At 38.9% G+C, this 20059-nt stretch overlaps 1 protein-coding gene across 3 annotated transcripts in view; it reads left to right on the top strand.

Annotated features, from left to right (window-relative positions):
• ICE1 (interactor of little elongation complex ELL subunit 1) overlaps positions 1-20059 on the top strand; it is a 66832-nt gene that overhangs the window by 31479 nt on the left and 15294 nt on the right. For all 3 annotated transcript variants that reach the window (XM_077116811.1, XM_077116812.1, XM_077116813.1), the window contains 5 exons: positions 753-1156; positions 3623-8395; positions 11803-11971; positions 15930-16090; positions 18808-18998. In XM_077116811.1, coding sequence (XP_076972926.1) covers positions 753-1156; positions 3623-8395; positions 11803-11971; positions 15930-16090; positions 18808-18998 — 5698 coding nt within the window. The remainder of the gene's footprint in view (positions 1-752; positions 1157-3622; positions 8396-11802; positions 11972-15929; positions 16091-18807; positions 18999-20059) is intronic.

Raw genomic sequence — 20059 nt, forward strand, 5'->3', positions numbered from 1 at the left:
TTGGGGCCTTTTGACCTACCCCATCCTGTTTTGACTACTTATTTACTTTATGTCCCCACAATATTTTTCAGACTTACCGTTATTTTTTCCTCCTTATCTCTGTAATCAACCACTTTTTCAAGGAGCTCTGGGTTCTTCTGTAAAACATATTCTTATAGTTTTCAAATATAATATATGATTATTTATAATTATTTCCAAGAATCCATAATATTTCTTTGCCAATAATCAGCACCATTGTACTTCACCAAAAGTTAAAAACCCAGAAGGGTTGACTTTTCACAGTACCTTCTCTGTTGCATTATACAAGGTATTTATGTGACTTACTCAGGTCTCTTACATAGAGCATTGTACAGTTATGCTCATGGAGTAGACTTGATATTTGTTGATGTTAGATAGCTTTTCAGCTGGAGAGAATAATGCTCCCTGTCATTCTATATGCAGGCTCATCCAGATAATGCTGGTTATATGGAAAAGTTCACCAACAGAATGAGTGAATAATCGAGGCCGCTGCCACTGCTGGGATGCTTTTTCAGCTGTATCATATTGCTGACTGGGTCTCATTTTTATGTCTCTCTGTCTCATTTTTATGTTGAAAGGGTAGCATACTTAAAAGAAATATGTCTAGTTCTTATAGGATGTCATTCAGAAAGGGATTGATTGCCTTTAAAAAAATGTCTTTACTTACTTGTGCTTTAATGATATTATAATATTTTGAACTGATAGAATAAGTTTTTCGTACCTTGATATTGCAGATATTTCCACAGAAAAATCAGCCAAAGAAAACACTGAATCCAGAGAGCCCATGGAGGATTGTATGCTACCTCCAGTACAGCACAGTCCTCTCAGGACTTCAGAAATGCAGACATGTTTAGCAAAATTATCCATGGAGATAGATGCTGATTATTCTTCGTGTAAAAATGTGGAAAAAGAGAGGCCCAGTGGAGCAAGTCATAATAAGGGCCACGTATTTAATGAGCATGAGAATCCTGAGATTTTCATGCAAGGTAATACTGGTGATCATGAGAATTTTTTGGATGATGATCTTCAAGCTGCGATTGACTTCTTCAAGCTGCCCCCTCCTCTTCTGTCTCCGGTGCCATCACCCCCTCTGAGGTCATTACCACACTTGGGTTCATTACGGTCTTCGCTTGCACCTGTGAGTTTTGCTCTTTGATTTTGAATTACCAAGTGGATACATTGTGTTTCTTAAAGAATATTTAGTGGTACTCTTACTAAAACTTTTCATTTTGGCCAATTTTTATTAGAGGGTGATAGGAGAATTTAAAATGACATGCCTGCACCCTTTGGACTGGTATTTCTCCTATGGCATTTTTCATTCTGCATTATGTCTGTGTTTTTCTTTGTCTTTATTCACAACCAAATTGTAGGTTCCCTGTTAAATGCCAGTGTCTTAGTTGTTCTTTAGTGTCTGGCACATAATAACGTGTGATATGAATGAATTAAAAATATTTAATTTGTAGGTGAAGAGTTTTTCAGAGACAGGAAAATCACTGAATAAAGCATATTTGCCCGTTAATCTAAAGTAGTCAAATTCCTCACCTTTTCTTGATGAAGTATTCATCTTTTTGAATGTTTGTAGAATGATTGATAGTACTTCCCTAGAAACTTAATCTTGTTGAAGCAGATTTACATACCTTTTGGCTTAAGGAGCAGATAAATGTATTGCTCCTTTGAGTCTCTTCTTTCATTGAAGAACATAATGCATGCCTTCCATGTGAGGCAATGGGAATGCAGAGATAGATGGGATTTGGCTGCCATGTGTTTGGCCCTGGATGTACACTCTGCTCGAGAGCATGCAAAAGAGAAGCCTGGTCCTGAAAGAGACCAGGGCGGAGAGTGCAGGGAGGTACACGATGTTTCTGGGAGGTAGGATCCCCACACTGAATTTACAGAGTGAATGAGGTTGTTTCACTCTCACTCCCATAAATTGGAGGAGTGGTTTGAACAGAGGTTTAGACATTCTGATAAACATGATGTTGGGAGCAGTTGTGCAGACCAGATCCAGAAGGGCCCGTTTGTTATCCCAGAGGAATGCCCCTTCCTTCCTGAAAGTCATAGGAATTTTTGGAAGCATCCAAAGAGGTGGACTTAATGAATGGATTTTCAATTAGAAGTGTCAGTTTAATCGTAGTTTAATGAGAAGACTTAGCGGATAGTTAGGTAACACCATAAAGAAATCATTTAATGAGAATTTTCCTTTATTCTTGATACCTGAATGTAAGTAGTGGCATTGGAGTTGAAGAAGGAAAAATGTTATGACACCGAGTTAGTGGCATTTGGTGACACTTTTGGATGTGGTTGTTAGGGGAGATGGCAAAGTCAAGAATCTTTAAAAAATAATAATATGTAGTAAGAGATTCCACATAAGTGGAAGATCATGGGTAAAATATTATTAGGTGTGTGTGGTATTTCCACGTGGAAGCATGGTGCACTGAGGGAGACTTTGCTGGCACCTAGAACTTGAGAACCTTGCCTGTATGTCAGTGCAAAGGAAGCTGTGGCATTGTTTGATGTCATTCGGGAAGAGTGTGTAGGGTGAGACGAGGATGGGGCCTAAGACAGATGTCTGGGGAATTATCAATACTTGATAGGTAGAAGAGCAAGGGAAAGAGGTTGCAGTTAAGAGGTGTGAGAGTAAATAATTGTATTCTAGAATTCAAGGGAGGAAAAGACATTTTCTAAAGAAGAAAGTTTTTGTTAGCAGTTCTTATCTTCACCACTGTCCATTTCCTTTACAGAATGGGAAGACAAGGCAGTGAATGATACTAGCTTGCCATATGGGTCACATGATTTAGGCAGCTGTTCTAGTCTGCTAGCCTGCTGAAATGCAGTATACTAGAAATGGAGAAATGGGTTGGCTTTTAGGAATGGGGTTATTATTAACTTACAAAAATGTCCAGATCAAGGCATCATCAGGCGATACTGTCTTTCTGAAGACTGGCTGCCAGCAATCTTGGACCCTCTGTTGCATAGCTCATAATGGCATCTCCTGGTATGTCCCTTCTCTTCTGGGTTTTCTTGCTTTCAGCTTCTTGCTCCTATAGCTTTCTCTCTGAGTTTCATTTTCTTATAAAGGACTCCAGTCCTTTAAGACCTTCCCTGAATGGAGGGATTACATCTTAAGATCCTACTCCCCAAAAGATCCTACTCACAGTGGGCCCACATCCATAGGAATGGATTAACTTTATGAACATACTTTTTGGGGGTTTATATAGTTTCTTCCCATCGTGGTAACTAAAAAATATAGGAGGGAAATAGTTAGGACATAATGGAGAGTGTCTGGAGCAGAGGTGCATATTGATTAGATGGAAAATGGACCAGGGGTGAGAAGGGCTGTGTGAATTGTCAGTGCCCGACTGTGGAAGGGGGAGGCAGGGTAAGTTGTCAGTGCCTGGCTGTGGAACGGGCGAGACAGGTGTGGTTGCTCACAACATCCGGGCGAGACAGGTGTGGTCGCTCACAACATCCATGTCCATCACCATGCTGGAGGAGCAGAATGAGATCTGCTTCAGGAAACAAGTTCTTTTACCACATTTAATTGATAGTAATGTTTAGTTTGTTGGATGTTTAATTAACAAGTATAACTTGTATTTTTTTTAAGGAAACCTTCTTTGGAGAGTATACAGATTCCAGTGATGATGACTTGGCTCATTGTAAAACTTCTGCTGAATCTATTTTAGAAGATGATACAGCTGAACCACGTAATTATTTTGGCTCATCCAGAAACAAAGAAAGGGGCACATTCGAGGAACAGCCCAAACTCCCTGAAGCCAGCCATGTGACCGCTGCTGCATTTGGAACTTGTTCAGCAGCAACATGGAGCGAACCCTCAGTCACATACTCGTTAGCTAGTGAAAAACACTTGACATTGTCCTCTGAATTCATGAATGATAAACCAAGAGACATTTTAAATGAAGCAAAAAGACAAATACAGGTTAGGGAAATGGATAAGTCAGTGCAAACTGAGAAAGCAGTTCCTAAAGCCGCTAAAACTCAGTGCCTTGATGTGTTATCTGGCAACCTGGCACATGAAAAGGAAGCTGCAGCTAGGAGGACAGGATTGTGTTATTCTCCCCTTAGCAAGAGGCCATTGAGTGAACTCATTGAATCTGAAGAAGGAAACCTGTTACCCAAAATGATAGAGTCACCCAAATCAGAGCTGGCTAAACGGACACTTAGAAATGAAATCACTTCTGAATCAGAGTGTAGACTAACAGTTTCTGACCATTTCCAAGTAGTATCTGGAGAAATGGAAAAGGAAAGAGGAGACATGCAAGAGTTCTTTTTAGGAGAATCACCGGAACCAGAAGAAGTACGTGCGGATGATGCAGTGGACGCAGTGGGGCTCACTGCTGAGGCTGGGTCTTCCTCCTCTGCACCCTCAGTAGCTTTGTCTGTGTGCAGTAGCCCCCAGTCTGCCTCCTGGTTAGGGTATGATAGTGATACACATCTTCCAGCTAAAGCAGCCCCTGCTGAACTACATCCTTCAGAACAAAATTTAAAAATTAAGACTTTGAGCGTCTTAGGACTGCAGTCTGAACCACCAGAGTGCTCTAGAGGACAAAATCATCTGGAGCCTGAATTGGCTGTTTCTGCTTTTAACCCTCAAAGTAGCAATGAGATAGAATGTACAAAAATTGTAAAAGGCATGACCAAGGTATATTCACTTCCTCAGTCAGTATTTATGAAAGCTACAAAAGATGGACAATGTGAAAGTGACGATGCAAAACTTGAGCTCACATTAAATAGGTCAGATTATACCTCTTTAATCAGTTCTCAGGGTGGCCTGATCAAGAGTGGGTTTGGTTTTGTTAAAAGCACTTCATGGCACCATAGTGACTTACTAAGGGGAGGTGGTGAAGAACATCTGAGAGCTACATCAGAACATGAACAAGACACTAACCATCAGCGTAAAAAGGCTGTACCATCCTTAGGAAATAGAGAATCAGCATCTAAACTTGAACTTCCTAAAGAAAATAATAATCCTATAGAATTCAAAGCTGCATCATTGTTGTCTAATCAGGTATCAGTTATCACAAAGCAGGTGAAACCTGAAAAGATTCAGAGTGGTAGGTCAGAACATTTCAAACTACAAAGGAGCGAGCCTATTTCAGCAATAGGAAATATTAATAATGGAAAGGATTCTTTGCCACCTCTATCACAATGTGCTGGAGAAAGAGAGGATAAAACACAAAAAATCAAAGAAGTGACCACTATGAAGAAGGTGTCACCAGAAGTTTCTCCCTCTTGGAGCAAATTAGATTTAGAGTCTCCCAGGGGGTCTTTACCAGGGGGTAATTCTCACTGTTGCACAAATAGTAAATTATCTTTCTTTTCTCAAAACACTCCAGTTCAAAACCAAGACAGTGTGAAGGAAGCTTCTGTGCAGGAGGAGGTGCAGAAGCAAAGTCAGTTCCCCATGGCTCCAGCCTTGTTTGGCATGGGTGTTGATAACCTCCTTCCAGCCCCAGAAGTGTCAGTATCAGTGTCAAGTTTTCCCATTGGAGAAGTACCCTGTAGAGATGCCATGGGGTCTGGTAGTGAGGCCCCAGCTATTTCAAATGATTCTCCCAGCTTACCACAAAATTCTAAGGAATCTCTGCAGCCGAAATCTAAAACTCCTAGTGGTGCTTGTCCTCAGTTTTTTGTCACCACAGGTACTGCTTTTTCTTCAGTGTTTTCCAGAAAAGATGAAGAGATACATGATGTTACCCAAAGCAGGCTTTCTGATAGATTATCCTGCTATGCAGACATCCGAGAGGGCCTAGATGATGACACTGAAGTAGAGGAGAGTGAGCCGTTGAGCTGCAGTGAGGGTGAAAATGACAGTGAGAACGTTATGGGGAATGAACAGCGAGATGTTACCCGTGAATCACTAAAAGATTTAGGAGATTCACATGCTGGTGTATCCGAGACAGGACCTTCCATAGAGGTAGGTTTTTTGACCTCAGCTCTGCAAGATTTTAACATAAGTACTTTTTCTGATATAGACAGGCTTTCTACATCCGAGGTAGTTACATTTCTTGAAAGTTGTCAGTTAAGGGATTATAGTTCAGCAGACTCTGTTTCAGAATGCTCTAGCAAAGGAGCCCTATATAAGGAAATGAATAAAGAACTAAAGCAATGTGAAATGTCAGGAGAAGAACACAGGAAGCAGTACTGTGAAGAAACACTTGAGACCTCTGAAGACTTAGTTGAATCGGAAGATGATGATTATCTTTTAAGAAATACAAGTCAGCTTACTCAGTGTTCTTTGGAAACACTGTCTAAAGTTCTCACGAATATTGGGCCAGAGCTTCAAACAAATTATGAAGATTCTGATGGTAAAGATAATGGTAATTTATTGCTCATAAATTTGCGTAACGGTGAAACAAATGAACATTTAAAAGAAAAAGGTCTACCTCTTGAAACAGTAAACTCATCACACACTTCAGAACCGCCCCAACTATTAGCAGACGTAGGCCCTGGAAGCAGTTCCCCCAGTAGCAATGAGTCTATTAATGAAAGCATTCAGGGCATGCCGAAGGATGGCTCAGACACAGCCAGGCAAGGAGATGGTGGGGAAGAGCTCCTGGGAATGCCTGCACAGCCATCATCCCTGTGCTTTAACTTAGCAACAGAGCCAGCAACTGATCAGAATTCTGTCTGTGAGACTGAAGCTACATTTCAGTGTCAAATAGCTACAGTGACCTCAGAAGTTATAAATGTACTCATAAATAAGGATCAAAATCTAGTCATTGAAAAGGGGGACAACTGGACTATCATCAATGGTGTGGCTGTCATGCCAAGTGTGGACCAGGTTATCCTGTGTGGCACTCCTGAGGACATTCCTGTTTCTCAAGACCATGAAGGATGCAAAGCTGGTTTTGTTTCAGTTACTTCTGCAGAAAAGGCCCCAGAGGCTGATCAGGCTGGCTCTCCATTTCAGGAGTCTCAGGGTGGCAGTACTTTCTCATGTACTCAGGAAGATATTTCCAGCAGCAGTCAAAGTACCAACTTTGATAAAAGTCGTTTGCGCAATAGACCTGTTAAACCTAGTGTCCGAATTAGTTCTCAAATATATCATCAAAAATTCGAGTCTCCAGTTGTTGTGTCTGATCACACATATTATAACTCAAAACTAGAACCATTTTGTAAAAATAAGAATCGATCAAAAATTTCAAACAAAGATCAGTCATACAAACCAGTAAAGACTTCAGCATCCAGCAGAGTTGAAATTAATCAGAGTGAAGTCTCTCAGTCATTTTTAGGGGAAAGAGGGAATCCTAAAACTCAGAAAAGTCAGACTAAAACCATTCTAGCAAATGCTGATACTTCGACACCCACAGATTGTTCTCCTGACACTCTGAGTAAAATACGGCAAGAGGTGGGTCCCCCGCTACCTCCTTTGCTTGCCCCTCTGATTGCTACACCTCCAAGGACTGTGCATCCGGCCTCTCCTCTGATGTCAAGTTGCAGTCCATTCTCACCTACCTCTCCTACTGGCCACATCTCTCCAGTGTGCGAAATGCCAGTGCCTCCTCTGATGTCTCCTTTGCCAGGCAGGAAAGAGCACTCTTCCCCTCCGTGTGTGTCCCTGTCTCCGTCTGCTGCCTCTGCTGATGAGAGGGTGTTGTCATCTCCTCTGCAGTTTTGTGCTGCTACACCAAAGCATGCACTCCCTGTGCCTGGGAGACTCCCCACACTGGCCTCTGGCCACACTGCTGTGGGGGGCCCCCAGGAGAATTCTGTGAAAATCCTTGATACCATGTATCCAGAGTTATCTGCCAGGGCTCGAACCCTCAGCATCCTCAAAGGGAATCTTCATCTGAAAAGAGGGCCATCTGCCGACTGTACAAATTTACAAGGGCCCGTCAGTGCTATAGCAGGATTTAAAGGGATCACGTCAACATCAACTGCTTTTGTTAAAGCAGGGGTCGGCTCTGGCAGTGAGTGTAACCAAGATAAGTCAAGAGATTTGGGGACTCACCAGGATTCAGGTGGGAAAAGAACTTTGTCAGCATCTACACTGAGGAGTGCTAAAAGATTGCGGTTGGGCAGTGAATCCCCAGAATTGGAAACCAGGGAAGCCACTACAGAAGGCGTCAACCAAAGCCTTCAAAACAGCATTCCACAAGCTGAAGTAGTAACAAATGAGGAAAGAAGTTCTTTTGTTCCAGCTGTCAAAACAGCATCACAATTGCCTTTAAACCCAAAAGAAACTGTAGAGTCGCATGACAAAGCCATAGCCAATGCACTAAAGAAAATGTCTGATTCATCTTTTGACTTGTTACCTGTCATTCGTAGTCACGTGTATGTGGGAAATATCTCCAAAAAGCCTGTAATGAGAGATCAAGAGAAAGAAGTTGTTTTTGAATTTAGCACAACAAAAAAGGTATGTGGCGTGCTCTTCTTTAAGTGTAGTAGGAATTGCATGTTTTCAGAGACAAGGGCTTGCTGCTTGCAGCAAAATGTTTAGGGTCTGTTTCAAAGACTGAGAATGCCCATGTAAACATGACAAGTTATTTCTAACCAGCATTTTATAAGTCTGAGATAAGACACTGGAGATTTGATAATTTATATTAGATAACTTAGAATCTTAAAGAAAAACATATATCCGTCAGGATTAAAATTGCTATTTTCCATTGATTTCATCATGTTGAAAGGCTCAAAATTATTTGCTACAAAGCATCAAATTATTATCAGTCAGTATATATTTTTTCCTTAAGTAGTACTATATATATATACACATTTAAATATTTTGAGAGTTGGATCTTTTTAAAAAAATAGCATGTATTTGCTCCATTTTCTCCTCCAGTGTGGAATGCCATAAGTCAAACTCAGAACAAATGCTGAGTTTCAAGATAAGAAAAGAAAAGGATTGTGCAGATTTGCATAATAGTTTATTAGGACTTTTATAGGTTTAAATTTTCTAAATGTCCACCTTGATACCTTGTATGGATAATGTCTTGTGCTGTCCAGTATCATACTTCATTGGTCATCTGCACATCCTCCAAGTCATAATGGCGTAAATGTCTTTTTTTTCTTATATTGCTCACCACCAGAAAGCATAAAGAACAGTATTAGAAACTTCAAGGATGCTTATTTTTAAGTGAGTGAATGTATCAGATTGTCATTTAATGCTCTATTCCTGTGCATGGAAAATGTTATCTGACATTATTAAGATCTAAACAATATCAATGTATAGAGTAAATTGGAGATTACAAAAAAAGAATGGGAGTAGAATTAGAGGGGGCTTAATGAAAGCAAAATGACTGTGTTAGTTTACAACCTACTGGAATGCGATATACCAGAACTGGAATGGCTTTTTAAAAGGAGAATTTAGTAAGTTACAAGTGTACAGTTCTGAGCCTATGAAAATGTCCAAATTAAGGCACCAACAAAAGGTTACTTTCACTCAAGAGAGGTTGATGGGTAAGGAACACCTCTGTCAGCTGGGAAGTCATGTGGCTGGCATCTGCTCGTCCCTTACTCCTGGGCTCTATTGCTTTCAGCCTCTGTTCCTTTGGGGGTTCCTCACTTTGCTTCTCTGGGGCTAGCTTTCATCTCTTGGCTTCCTGGACTTTCTCCAGGTTCTGGTTTTCTTAACATCTCATGAAGATGTCTCCTGGGCTCCAGGCATCTCCAGACATCTGTGTCTCTGTTCTCTGCCATCAGCTCTGCTCTGAAGTTTGTTAGCTCTCTCTCTGTAGGCTCTAAGACTTCTGTCATTTCTGTCACTTGTGTCCTTTCTGGCTCTCTCCACAATGTTTTCCCTTTTAAAGTATTCCAGTAAGCCAATCAAGACCCACCTGGAATGGGTGGGGTCACATCTCCATCTAATCAAAACTTAATAACCACAGTTGGACATGTTACAGCTCTGTGGAGATAATCTAATCAGAATATTCCAACCTGTAGTATTGAATCAAGATGAAAAGAAATGACTGCTCCCACAAGATTGGATCAGGATTGAAACATGGCTTTTCTGGGGTACATAATACTTTCAAACTGGCACATTCCACCCTCTGGACCCCAAAAAATACATGTTTTTTCCACATACAAAATACATTCCCTTCATCACAATATCATAAAAGCCTTAAACCATTTCTGTACCAGTACAAAATTAAATCCAGTATGAAATCTCATCAAAGTCATCTAGAGGCATGGTCTATTCTCAGCAAAAATTATTCTCTGACACTGGACCTGCGAAACTCAGAACAAGTTACCTGCTGCCATTATACAAAGGAAGGATTTGGATAATGTTTCCATTTTCATAGGGAGAAATTAGAAGGAGCACGGGGTCACTGGACCCATACAGTTCCGAAAAACTTCAGGGCAAACTCCATTGGATTGCGAAGTCTGAGAGTCATTCATCCTCAAGGCTTTAGAGAGTGGCAGTCTCATCATTCCCAAGGAGTTTGTTCTCTCCAAATGCTGGTGTGGAGTTTACAACTTTGGGGGACATTGAGGAGACCACCTTTTTCTTGACTCTGCCCTCTCCAAGCATTGGAGCATTGGGCTCTCTGCCACCTGTGGGGTAGAAGTGGAAGGCCCACCCCCTGCTTCCAGGGCAAACTCACCCTCTACACGTGTATGGGTGGATCTGCTCTCCTGGCCCAAGGTTTCCTGGCTCCTGACCTTAGCTTCCATGGTTCTGCCTCTGAAGTCATTTTACCTTCACTTTGTCCTTTTTCTGAGACTTTTAGTCCAGACTGTCAGTGGTTTTGTTTATACAGATCCCACAACACTCTTGTTAGTTTTATAAGCAGTATGCTGGCGTCATGTCCTTCAGACAAAAGAATTTTCCACAAATCCTTTTAAGATAACTCAGTCTCCAATTGTGGCTTTTTCTGAAATGGCTGACTGCTTTCATGTTTTCTTAAATCCTCGCATGGGACCCTATTCACTGAAGTCTCACTTTCTGGGGGCTCAGAATGTTCCAGATCATCAGTTTCTGGTTTCTTTGTAACTAAGAGTTCAATCCTCCGTTTATCTTTTTCCTGTCACATTTTACTATAAGCTGCAAGGAGAAGCCTGGCTGCCTTTTCCACGCTTAGTTTGGAAATTTCCTCAGCCTAGAATCCTCAGTTGTTGCCTTTAAATTCTAACTTCCATCCAACGCAGTACTAAATTTGGCCAGATTATTTGCCATTTTAAAAAAGGGTCGCCTTCCTTCCAGCCTGCAATGACACATTTCTGTCTAAACCCTCATTTCTGTCTAAAGCCTTGTTAGAGATATCTTTTGAGTACACATTTCTATTAACAGTCCCTTCACAGCATTCTAGGCCTTCTCTATCAAACTTCTCACAACTCTTCCAGAATATTTTCCCTATCCATTTGAAAGCTGTTCCATGTTTGATATTTGCAAACCGTAGCAATACCCCATTTCTCAGGTACCAAAATCTGCTCCCATAAGATTAGATCAGTATTAAGACATGGGTTTTCTTGGGTACATAATACTTTCAAACCAGCACAGTGACTTTAGCAAAAACTAAGCAAGTATGCTTTGTTTGGGTGGTGGCATTGATAGTAGGCAGGTGGGTATATTCAGACTTGCATTTGGCACTTGTGCCATCACTGACAGTGGAATACAAACAAGTGTGGCGATTCTTTGATAGAGTTTGGCTTATAGAGCTAAACAAGTTGTTACCACAGTTTTTGCTGTAGTCTGTCTTAGGATACAGTGCAGGTTTTATTTTTCCAGTAGATACTTAATTTGTAACTTTTAGCTGTTCTTAGGTAGACTGAAGGTAAATAACTAGTATATGTTGCCTTTTTTTTTTTCTTTCTTCCCCAATCTAGCATTTAGCAGAGTGCTTGCTTCATTCTATTCTCTCAGAACTAAAAATTCAGAAGATATCTATGGACCATAATTACATTCATGCCCTTTGCAGGGTCTATGTGGGTATTTGTCGGCAGCTTGGAGACTTGGAAAGAGCTCGCTTGTTTTGCTACAGTATACTCAAGGAAGGTATGTTTAGATTATGGCATTTGTATATTGAAAATATTTTTTTCCATCATTGTACTTGGATCTGTTTTCTGCTAATAAATTGCTGTGTATCTTTTAAAATAGTATTGTTTTGTGCATTTAGCAGAGGGCATTAATAAGCCTAGCTTTTCCTGGTCTTAGGTAGGAGACTTTACTTGATTTAAACTTACTTATGTCAGCACAGTTTCCACTTGTATATGATAGAGTTTCTCACATTGCTTCACATCTATTTTATTCTCTATACAGCTGCTTTAGAATCTGCTTTAGATTGATAGAAAAGGAAATGCTGTTAAAGCAGATGACAAGCTGAACTGCTGTATCGCTAGTTGGGAAGGCCAGATATTGTAAGACAGATCCTAAGCTCATCAAAGAAAGTATGTCAGAGACACGCAAAGGAGATAAGTGGCATGGAGTTGTCCTGCATTATCTTTTCCATTTGCTTCTCTTTCTTCACTCTATACTAATGGGCTAGATTAAGTCATCCTTCATTATATTTAATTATCTGTAAAAGTATTTTTAGAGAGTAAAATTATATACAAATTTTAATACTAAGTAAGAAAATCTTCCCTAGATTGCAAAATTTATTATCTTTTATTACCATGTTCTTTATGGGATTTATAAATCAGAGTAACTAAATATATCCATCACACTTAGTGTTGGGAATGAAGCTGCTAAGTGTTTCAGTTGTCTTCTTCATTCTTTATTCACTCTTCTAGTCACGCATTTACTCAACAAATAGTATGGAGTGCTTACTAAGTGTTAGGGTCTCAGTGGTGACCGAAACCAGATACAGGTGCTGTTGTCCAGTGGGCTGATATGCATTAGTGAAATCTCACAGTAAGCTTCAGTGGTAGGAAGGAGAGGCACGACTGCTCTGCTGCGACCACGCTGGATTTCTTCTTCTCCAGCAGTCACCTCAAACTTGTGGACTCACAGACCTCTTTTTCTGGATGCTTTTCCTTTACCTTTCTTATGGCTCACTTACTTCACCTGCTTCCTTAGATACGGTACTACTGTATCCCTTATTATGTTTTATCATTCTTCATGGCACCAATACTATATCCTGAATCTGTTTGTTTGTGGTCTCTCTCCTCCTCTGGATTATATACTCCAAAAGGACAGGAATTTTGTTTGTCTTGTTTACTACTCTATCCCCACTCCCAGAAAAGTGTGCTGTAGGGAAGCATTAATTCTCTCTTGGGTAAGTGAGTTGTGCTATGGAAGGTGGATTTGAGATAGTCTGAGGAATCAGGAAAGCTTTCTTCATCAAAGTAAGTTTTGAACTAAATGTGAAGATGCTCAAAAAATGCCTAGGAAGAGACCCCAGCAGAAGCCCTGTGTGTGACAGTAACAAGCAAGACTACAGAAATAGAAGATTAAAAAAATAACAGGTGGAAATAGTGCAATGAATTTATGCTTTGAGTTGCTCATACTTTTTAAACTCATGGCATTGCTAAATTAAAATAGAACAGAAAAAATGACAAAGAAGGGGCTTTGTTGCAGTCAGGACAGAATCTTCATAAACTAGAAATGCAGTGGTTTGGTGGGCAGGTGCTGTGGGCCTGTAATGCTCCAGAATTGGCACAAGCCCAGCAACTGGGAATTTGAGGGAGTAGGGAAAGACTTGAAGTAGGGAAAATGCAGAGAGGGTCAACCTCAAAATGTGACTGTGAACTGCCCAAATCTTTGGCTTACTGGCAATTCTGTAAGCCCGGGGCATCCCAGGGGACCAGGCTGACAAAAAAAGCAGCATCTGGCCTTGAAAGAATATTTGGAAAGTTAAAGCCACAATGAGCTACTACTCTGCACTTAATAGCATAGCTAAAATTAAAAAGTCTCTCATGGAGTGATTTGAACTCACATGCATTGCTGATGCAAATGTTGACTGGTACAGCAATATTGGGTGATCCTTTGACAGTTTCTTAAAAAATTAAAATATTCTTTGATCGTATGACTCAGCAATTCTGCTCTAAGGTTCTTTTTTTTACATGGGCAGGCACCGGAAATCAAACCCGGGTCCTCTGGCATGGCAGGTGAGCATTCTTGCCTGGTGAGCCACTGTGGCCCGCCCTGCTCTAAGGTTCTTATTCCACAGAAGTAAAGACATATCTACACATAGGCTAGTACATAGATATTCATAGCACTTAAGAAAAAATTTTTAATAGTTTTATTCACATACCACACAATCTTATCCCAAATGTACATCAGTGGCTCCTGGGATAACACATAATTGTGCATTCACCACCACAATCAATATGAGAATATTCTCATTTCTTCTGAAAAAAAAATCCCATCCCCCTTATATCCCCCTATGATTGAAATTTAACTTTAGTATAATGCCTTTGCTACAATTAGTGAAAGAATATTACAATGTTACTGTTAATTATAGACCCTAAGTTTGTATTAATTGTATTTTTTTCCATATAGCACCCTATTATTAACACTTTATAATAGTGACGTCCGTTTGCTCTAGCTCGTGTAAAAAATTTCATATATTTGTTCGTTTAGCTACAGTCATCATCCAGGCTAGGTTTCACTGTTACACAGTCCCAGGTTTTATCCTCTAGCTTTCCTTTTCGTGACATACAGTGTTGTAACCTTCCTTTCTCAACCATGCTCACACTCAGCACTATTAATTGCACTTAAAGTGTTGTACTATCCATTTTCAGACATTTACAGTCAGCCTTGTTAAACATTTCTACCCTCTGTTTCCTGATAATGTATGCTCTTGAATGTAACTCCCAGAGTTTACTCATTATAGTTAGTTCATATTAGTGAGACAATACAGTATTTGTCCTCTGTTTCTGACTTAGTTTGCTCGACATAATGACCTCAGGGCTCATTCATGTCGTGTGCATCCTGACTTCATCCCTTCTTACAGCTGTGTAATGTTCCAACGTATCTATGTACTACAGTTTGTTTATTCACTCATCAGTTGATGGACAATAATGCTGCTAGTCATAGCATCTTAATTCATTATAGCCTGTAACTTGAAACAAATGCTCATCAGTAGGTTAAGGGAAAAACAAATTGTGATGTATCCAGATGAGTGAATACTACTTTGCAATACAAAGGGACACAGTGAACGTGTGTGTAGCAGCATGGTCAAATCTTAGAACAGTGCCCTGAGAAGGGAAGCCAGACAGAAAAAGAGCACATATTGTAGGAGTCTATTTATAAAACTTAGAGAAAAGGCAAGTTAATTCCTTGTGACAATAAGTAGCTCAAGGATTGTCTGGATTTGGAGATGGGGTGATTGGCTATAAGGGTCAGCCTGCGGGAACCATTTGGGTGTTGGGAATGATCTCTTGATTGTGGTGCTGTTTATGTGGATGTATTCATTTGTCAGAATTTATTGAGTTGTATGCTTAGAATGAGTGCCAGAATTTATTGAGTTGTATCCTTAAAATGAGTGCTTGTTATTGTATATAAGCCATATCCTCAATTAGGTTGATTTTTTAAAAATCCAAAATACAGATTGCAGTCTGGGAGAAGATATTTATAACAAGGATTGTTATCTAGAATTCATGCAAGTGTGTGTCTTCAAATCAGAAATGTTATGTGTTTTACAACTAAGTGCTGTCTGTGTAAACTCATAAGCATGGCCTCTAATGACACTTGCCAAATGGGAAAGCACAGATTTTGGGGACGCTTGGAGAGAGGATTTTTCCTTTTCTTTACGTTTTGGAGTATGTTCTTTCTAGACAGTGATACATAGTCATGCACTTATGATTAAAACATAATTAAAGTTTGACAAAGAGAAGGGGAAAAAAAAGAAAAGCAGATTTTGATATGGCTCAGGCTGAGGGCCTCCTTTAGGCCACCCATTTGCAGTATAGCCTTGTAAGACAGAAATGAACTCAATAAAATTTATTCTTGGTTTGTCATTTATTCACTTGGTCAGATGTAAAGGTTTATCATTTTATTTTCTTTCTCATAGATTTTCCAGAGTCTGAAAAGTTGACTTTGTTTATTGCAAATATGTGGCATGATATATTTATCTCTCAGTCGGTGATTAATAAGGCAATGCAGTTAGTTGCCAGGCAGCGTGCTAAAGGAGAGGTTCTAAACTGTTTGAGAGCTTTTCTCAATTGGGAAAAGGTGAGCTTTATTTTTATTTTTTGTGATACCATACTTATAGGGGTTACTTAAATCTTAATTGGTTTATATTTAGTTTTGTGTTAGTTTTTAGGCATTTTATATATGTTATTTATTCTTCATGTTAGATCCTTTCAGCCTAAGCTTATGCATTTTGTTCATGAAGTATGCATGAGATGTTCCAGGAAGAATTGTAGACCTATATATTATAATTTTGTCATTTTAACACACTCATTTATGAGTGGCAAAACCATACATATGTATATATGTGTATGATTTTAGAGTGAAGGGTTTGGAGGAGATACAACATTTTTCTTTACATTTGATACTTTGTAGGAGAAGTAAAAAAATTGATATCTCTTTCCTGTTAATGTTTTTATGAATCTAATAATCTGTATTTTTTTCCATTTGATAAAATTTGTATTCATTCTAAGTATTTTGTTCCCATGTTACCTTTTATTAATTTTGCTTTTTTTCTTTTGTGATTTGTGTGCTAAAAGTGTTTAGATTTGTTTAGATTGATGTTCTTTTATTCACTGATTTTATCTACTGAGAATCTCAGGATGCTGAACTTTTAAGTGCTGAACAAGTCAGTAAGGAGTTAATTTATTTTGCTCTTTTCTCTTTTGTTAATTTCCTCTTCTAAAAAACTTCTGATCTGTGTGTGAAATGGAATTTTACAGTTTTACAGCCATTTTGCTCTTTTTTTAGTACTTTTTGGTTTTAATATTCATTAGATTTTCTTACAAAATAGGAACAGAAGTTAGGTAAATTTTAAAAGGCAAGTCTGTAATAAATTCTTCCTTGATGTATTTAGACAAATCATAGCATATTCATTTGTGGCACCAGCACATGTTCCAATATACATGCTACGTTCAGTCGTGATCGTGAGCTGTCAGATGGGACCTTCCCGGCTCCCTCCCAGTGGACACTTAGACTCATCCCCTCCCTCCCAGCTCCCTAAATGAACACCCACACCCATTCCTGCCTCCTCAGCTCCCCCAGGGACACCTATACCCACTCCCACCTTCCCAGCTCCCCCAGCGGACACCCATCCCCACCCTCATTGACCTCACTCCCCTAGTAGATACCTGCACCCATTGTCTCTCTCCTGGCTTCCTCAGTGAACATCCACGCCCACCTCCTCCCTACCAGCTTCCTCAGTGTACCCACCCCCACCCTCTCTGCTTCCCCAGTGGATACCCAAACCTGCTGAGTGTTTTCATTGGAATTGTTAAAATCCTAAGGACCTTTTATGTGTAGAAATAACTACTTGGTTTAAGTTGATACTCGATTTTTAAAATTGTAAGTTTAAAACCTTTTTTAAAAGCCTTTAAATTTATGAATCTTACTTTTATAAGTCAGGTAATTGTTTCAAAAATAACACTTTCTTTAACTTGGTCAGTGATTAATGACTAACTCATGCATTTAACAGATTGAAATCTCCTAAATAATCCCATTTATATTCTTCAGTAATTTAATTACCTGAAATTATTATACTGATATCCCCACCAGTTTGCATATCCTTTTCTGTATTTTATCCACTTGTCTATTACAGACCATAGCTCCTTAATGTGAAATTATAAAAATAAAAGTATATATAAATTTAGAAGATACGCGAAGTTACTTACTTCCCTAATGGGGATATATTTACCTTCTTGGTTGAGTTTATATTACATACAAGGTAGAATATTTGGGATCACATTTGGGCATGGATTACCTGGGAGAATTTGGGATTCAGGTCAGAGCCAAAACACTATTTCAGGATATTTATGCCCAAGCCACAGGCTAACATGTGGAATCCTTCAAGTAATATTGCAAATTTTCAAGCCCAAGCCATTTATGCATTCAGTTTATATCCTGTATTATCATATGTATTATTTTTATACTGGAACTCTCATACAGTGCTGGTATGAAAGCTAAATAGTATAACCACTCTAGAAAATAGTTGGATAGCTTCTTATAAATAAAGTTAAACATTCTCTTAGCAAAGGGCCCTCTAATTCGATACCTAGGTATCTACCCAAGAGAACTAAGATTTATGTCCATGCTAAGACTGGTACATGAGTGTTTATAGTAGCTTTATTCATAATAGCCCTGAACTGGAAATAGCTTAGACATCTGTCAACAGATGAAAGGATAAACTAACTAGAGGTTTATTTTTATAATGGTTTACCACTCAGAAGTGACAAAAAACTGATACTGATACATGCAGCAATATGAATAAGTATCCAGAGACATTATGTACGTGTGAAAGACACCAAATTTCAGATTGCAACATTATGATTCAATGTTATGAAATTCTGCAAAAGGCAATCAGATCTGTAGTGTCAGAAAGATGACAGAATTTAAAGAATTGAAGAAAAATTTAAAGGATTAAAATATTTTTTAACTTATTTCATAACCATAATATTCTGATTTGGGTTGATGAAAATTTGCATAGCTGTCTGAATTGCAGGTAATGTCTTTCCTTCCTGATTGGATTCTGCATCCTGTTTGTAGCTTTTTCATCTGTCCTGTCAACCACCATTCTGTAATCATGTGATGACAAGTTTTATGACTACAATTAATGTACTTCCTTATTCAGAACATAAATGTTTATAAAAATGGATTTTTTACTTAAATGATTGTTTTTAATGCTTATCCTGCTTTGTGAGATTATTAACATAAGATAAATTATATTTGACGGTCAGATCATCTTTTCTTTTTTTCTTTTTTAGAATGCTCCAGTAGATGTTGGCTTCATGGTTTCAAAGCTACTTTTGACAATACAGTTATGTCCAAAAACAGAATTTCAGTCCAGTGAAAAATTTGGTGAAGACTTAAGTGATAATACTTGGGAATACATATTTGCCATTGATCTCCTCTGCTGCCATCAGAAATGGGTTTGGACCCATGATAACATCATAAGGTACAGGACCGTTTTGCCAACTTAAAATAAAGATGGGTTATTTGAATTGAAAACAATATGTTAAATGATTGCTGAATTGTAATTTGAATCATTTTGTTGCTTAAGTGATTAAATCAGTTGAGACATTTACAAATGGCAACCTTTTAACTTGGATGATAGTTAATAAAACTACCCTTAACCTCCCTATATCACCAGTTTATTCCCTTGCTTTATTTTTTTTTGTAGCAACTATCACTGCTTTTCATTTTATTTTGTTATTTGTTTATCATCTGTCTCCCAACTAGAAATAACACTTATGAATGCAGGGACTCTGTTGGGTCCCTTGGCACATGCCCAGCATGTCAGATAGTGACCACACATGGAAGGAGCTCAGTGAGTTGGTGCTGAGTGGAGTGTTGTGGTCTTTCCCTTAATAGACAGAGTCTCTAAAAAACCCACATGAACAGAAATATCCAACATATCCCAAACTCCAGGTTAGCAACTTTTTTCATGTGGGACTTCTGAGGAGAAGTAAGCCTCATGACTGCTGTAATCTATTGTAAGTAACAAATTAACATCTGTGTGCATCTAGAATTTGGACCCTGGCTGTATACCATCCTTCAGAGAATGGAGAAAATGGCCATTCAAATAAATTTTCTGTATGTCTTAATTTTCTTGTGGAACCCTGGCTGAGAAAGGCTAGTTTAAGGGAATTTATAACATTAAAAAAGATGCACCAAAGGGTCAGTGGCCAATGTCCTTGAGATTCTTTAGGAATATACTCTATGGAAATAAATACACCATTGTACAAAGGATGTGAGTACAAGGGTGCTTGATTGCTTGCTCAAGAATAGATCCTAAATGTCAAAAACTATAAGGAACTGATTGAAATATGGTGCATCTGTATGATGAGGTGTACTTTAATTGTATTTTACAAATAGCTGTGACCCCTTTTTTCCTAAGCACTGCCCTGCAGTTAATCTCATAACATGTTTTACAAAGAGAAATACCTGCAAAGAAAAGCCCAAAATTAGAAGAGTAATTATTATCTGAGAATGGATGATGTGGGGTGCTTTTAATTT

The sequence above is a fragment of the Tamandua tetradactyla genome, chromosome 9, assembly GCF_023851605.1.
Source record: "Tamandua tetradactyla isolate mTamTet1 chromosome 9, mTamTet1.pri, whole genome shotgun sequence".
In the NCBI taxonomy this organism is placed as follows: domain Eukaryota; kingdom Metazoa; phylum Chordata; class Mammalia; order Pilosa; family Myrmecophagidae; genus Tamandua; species Tamandua tetradactyla.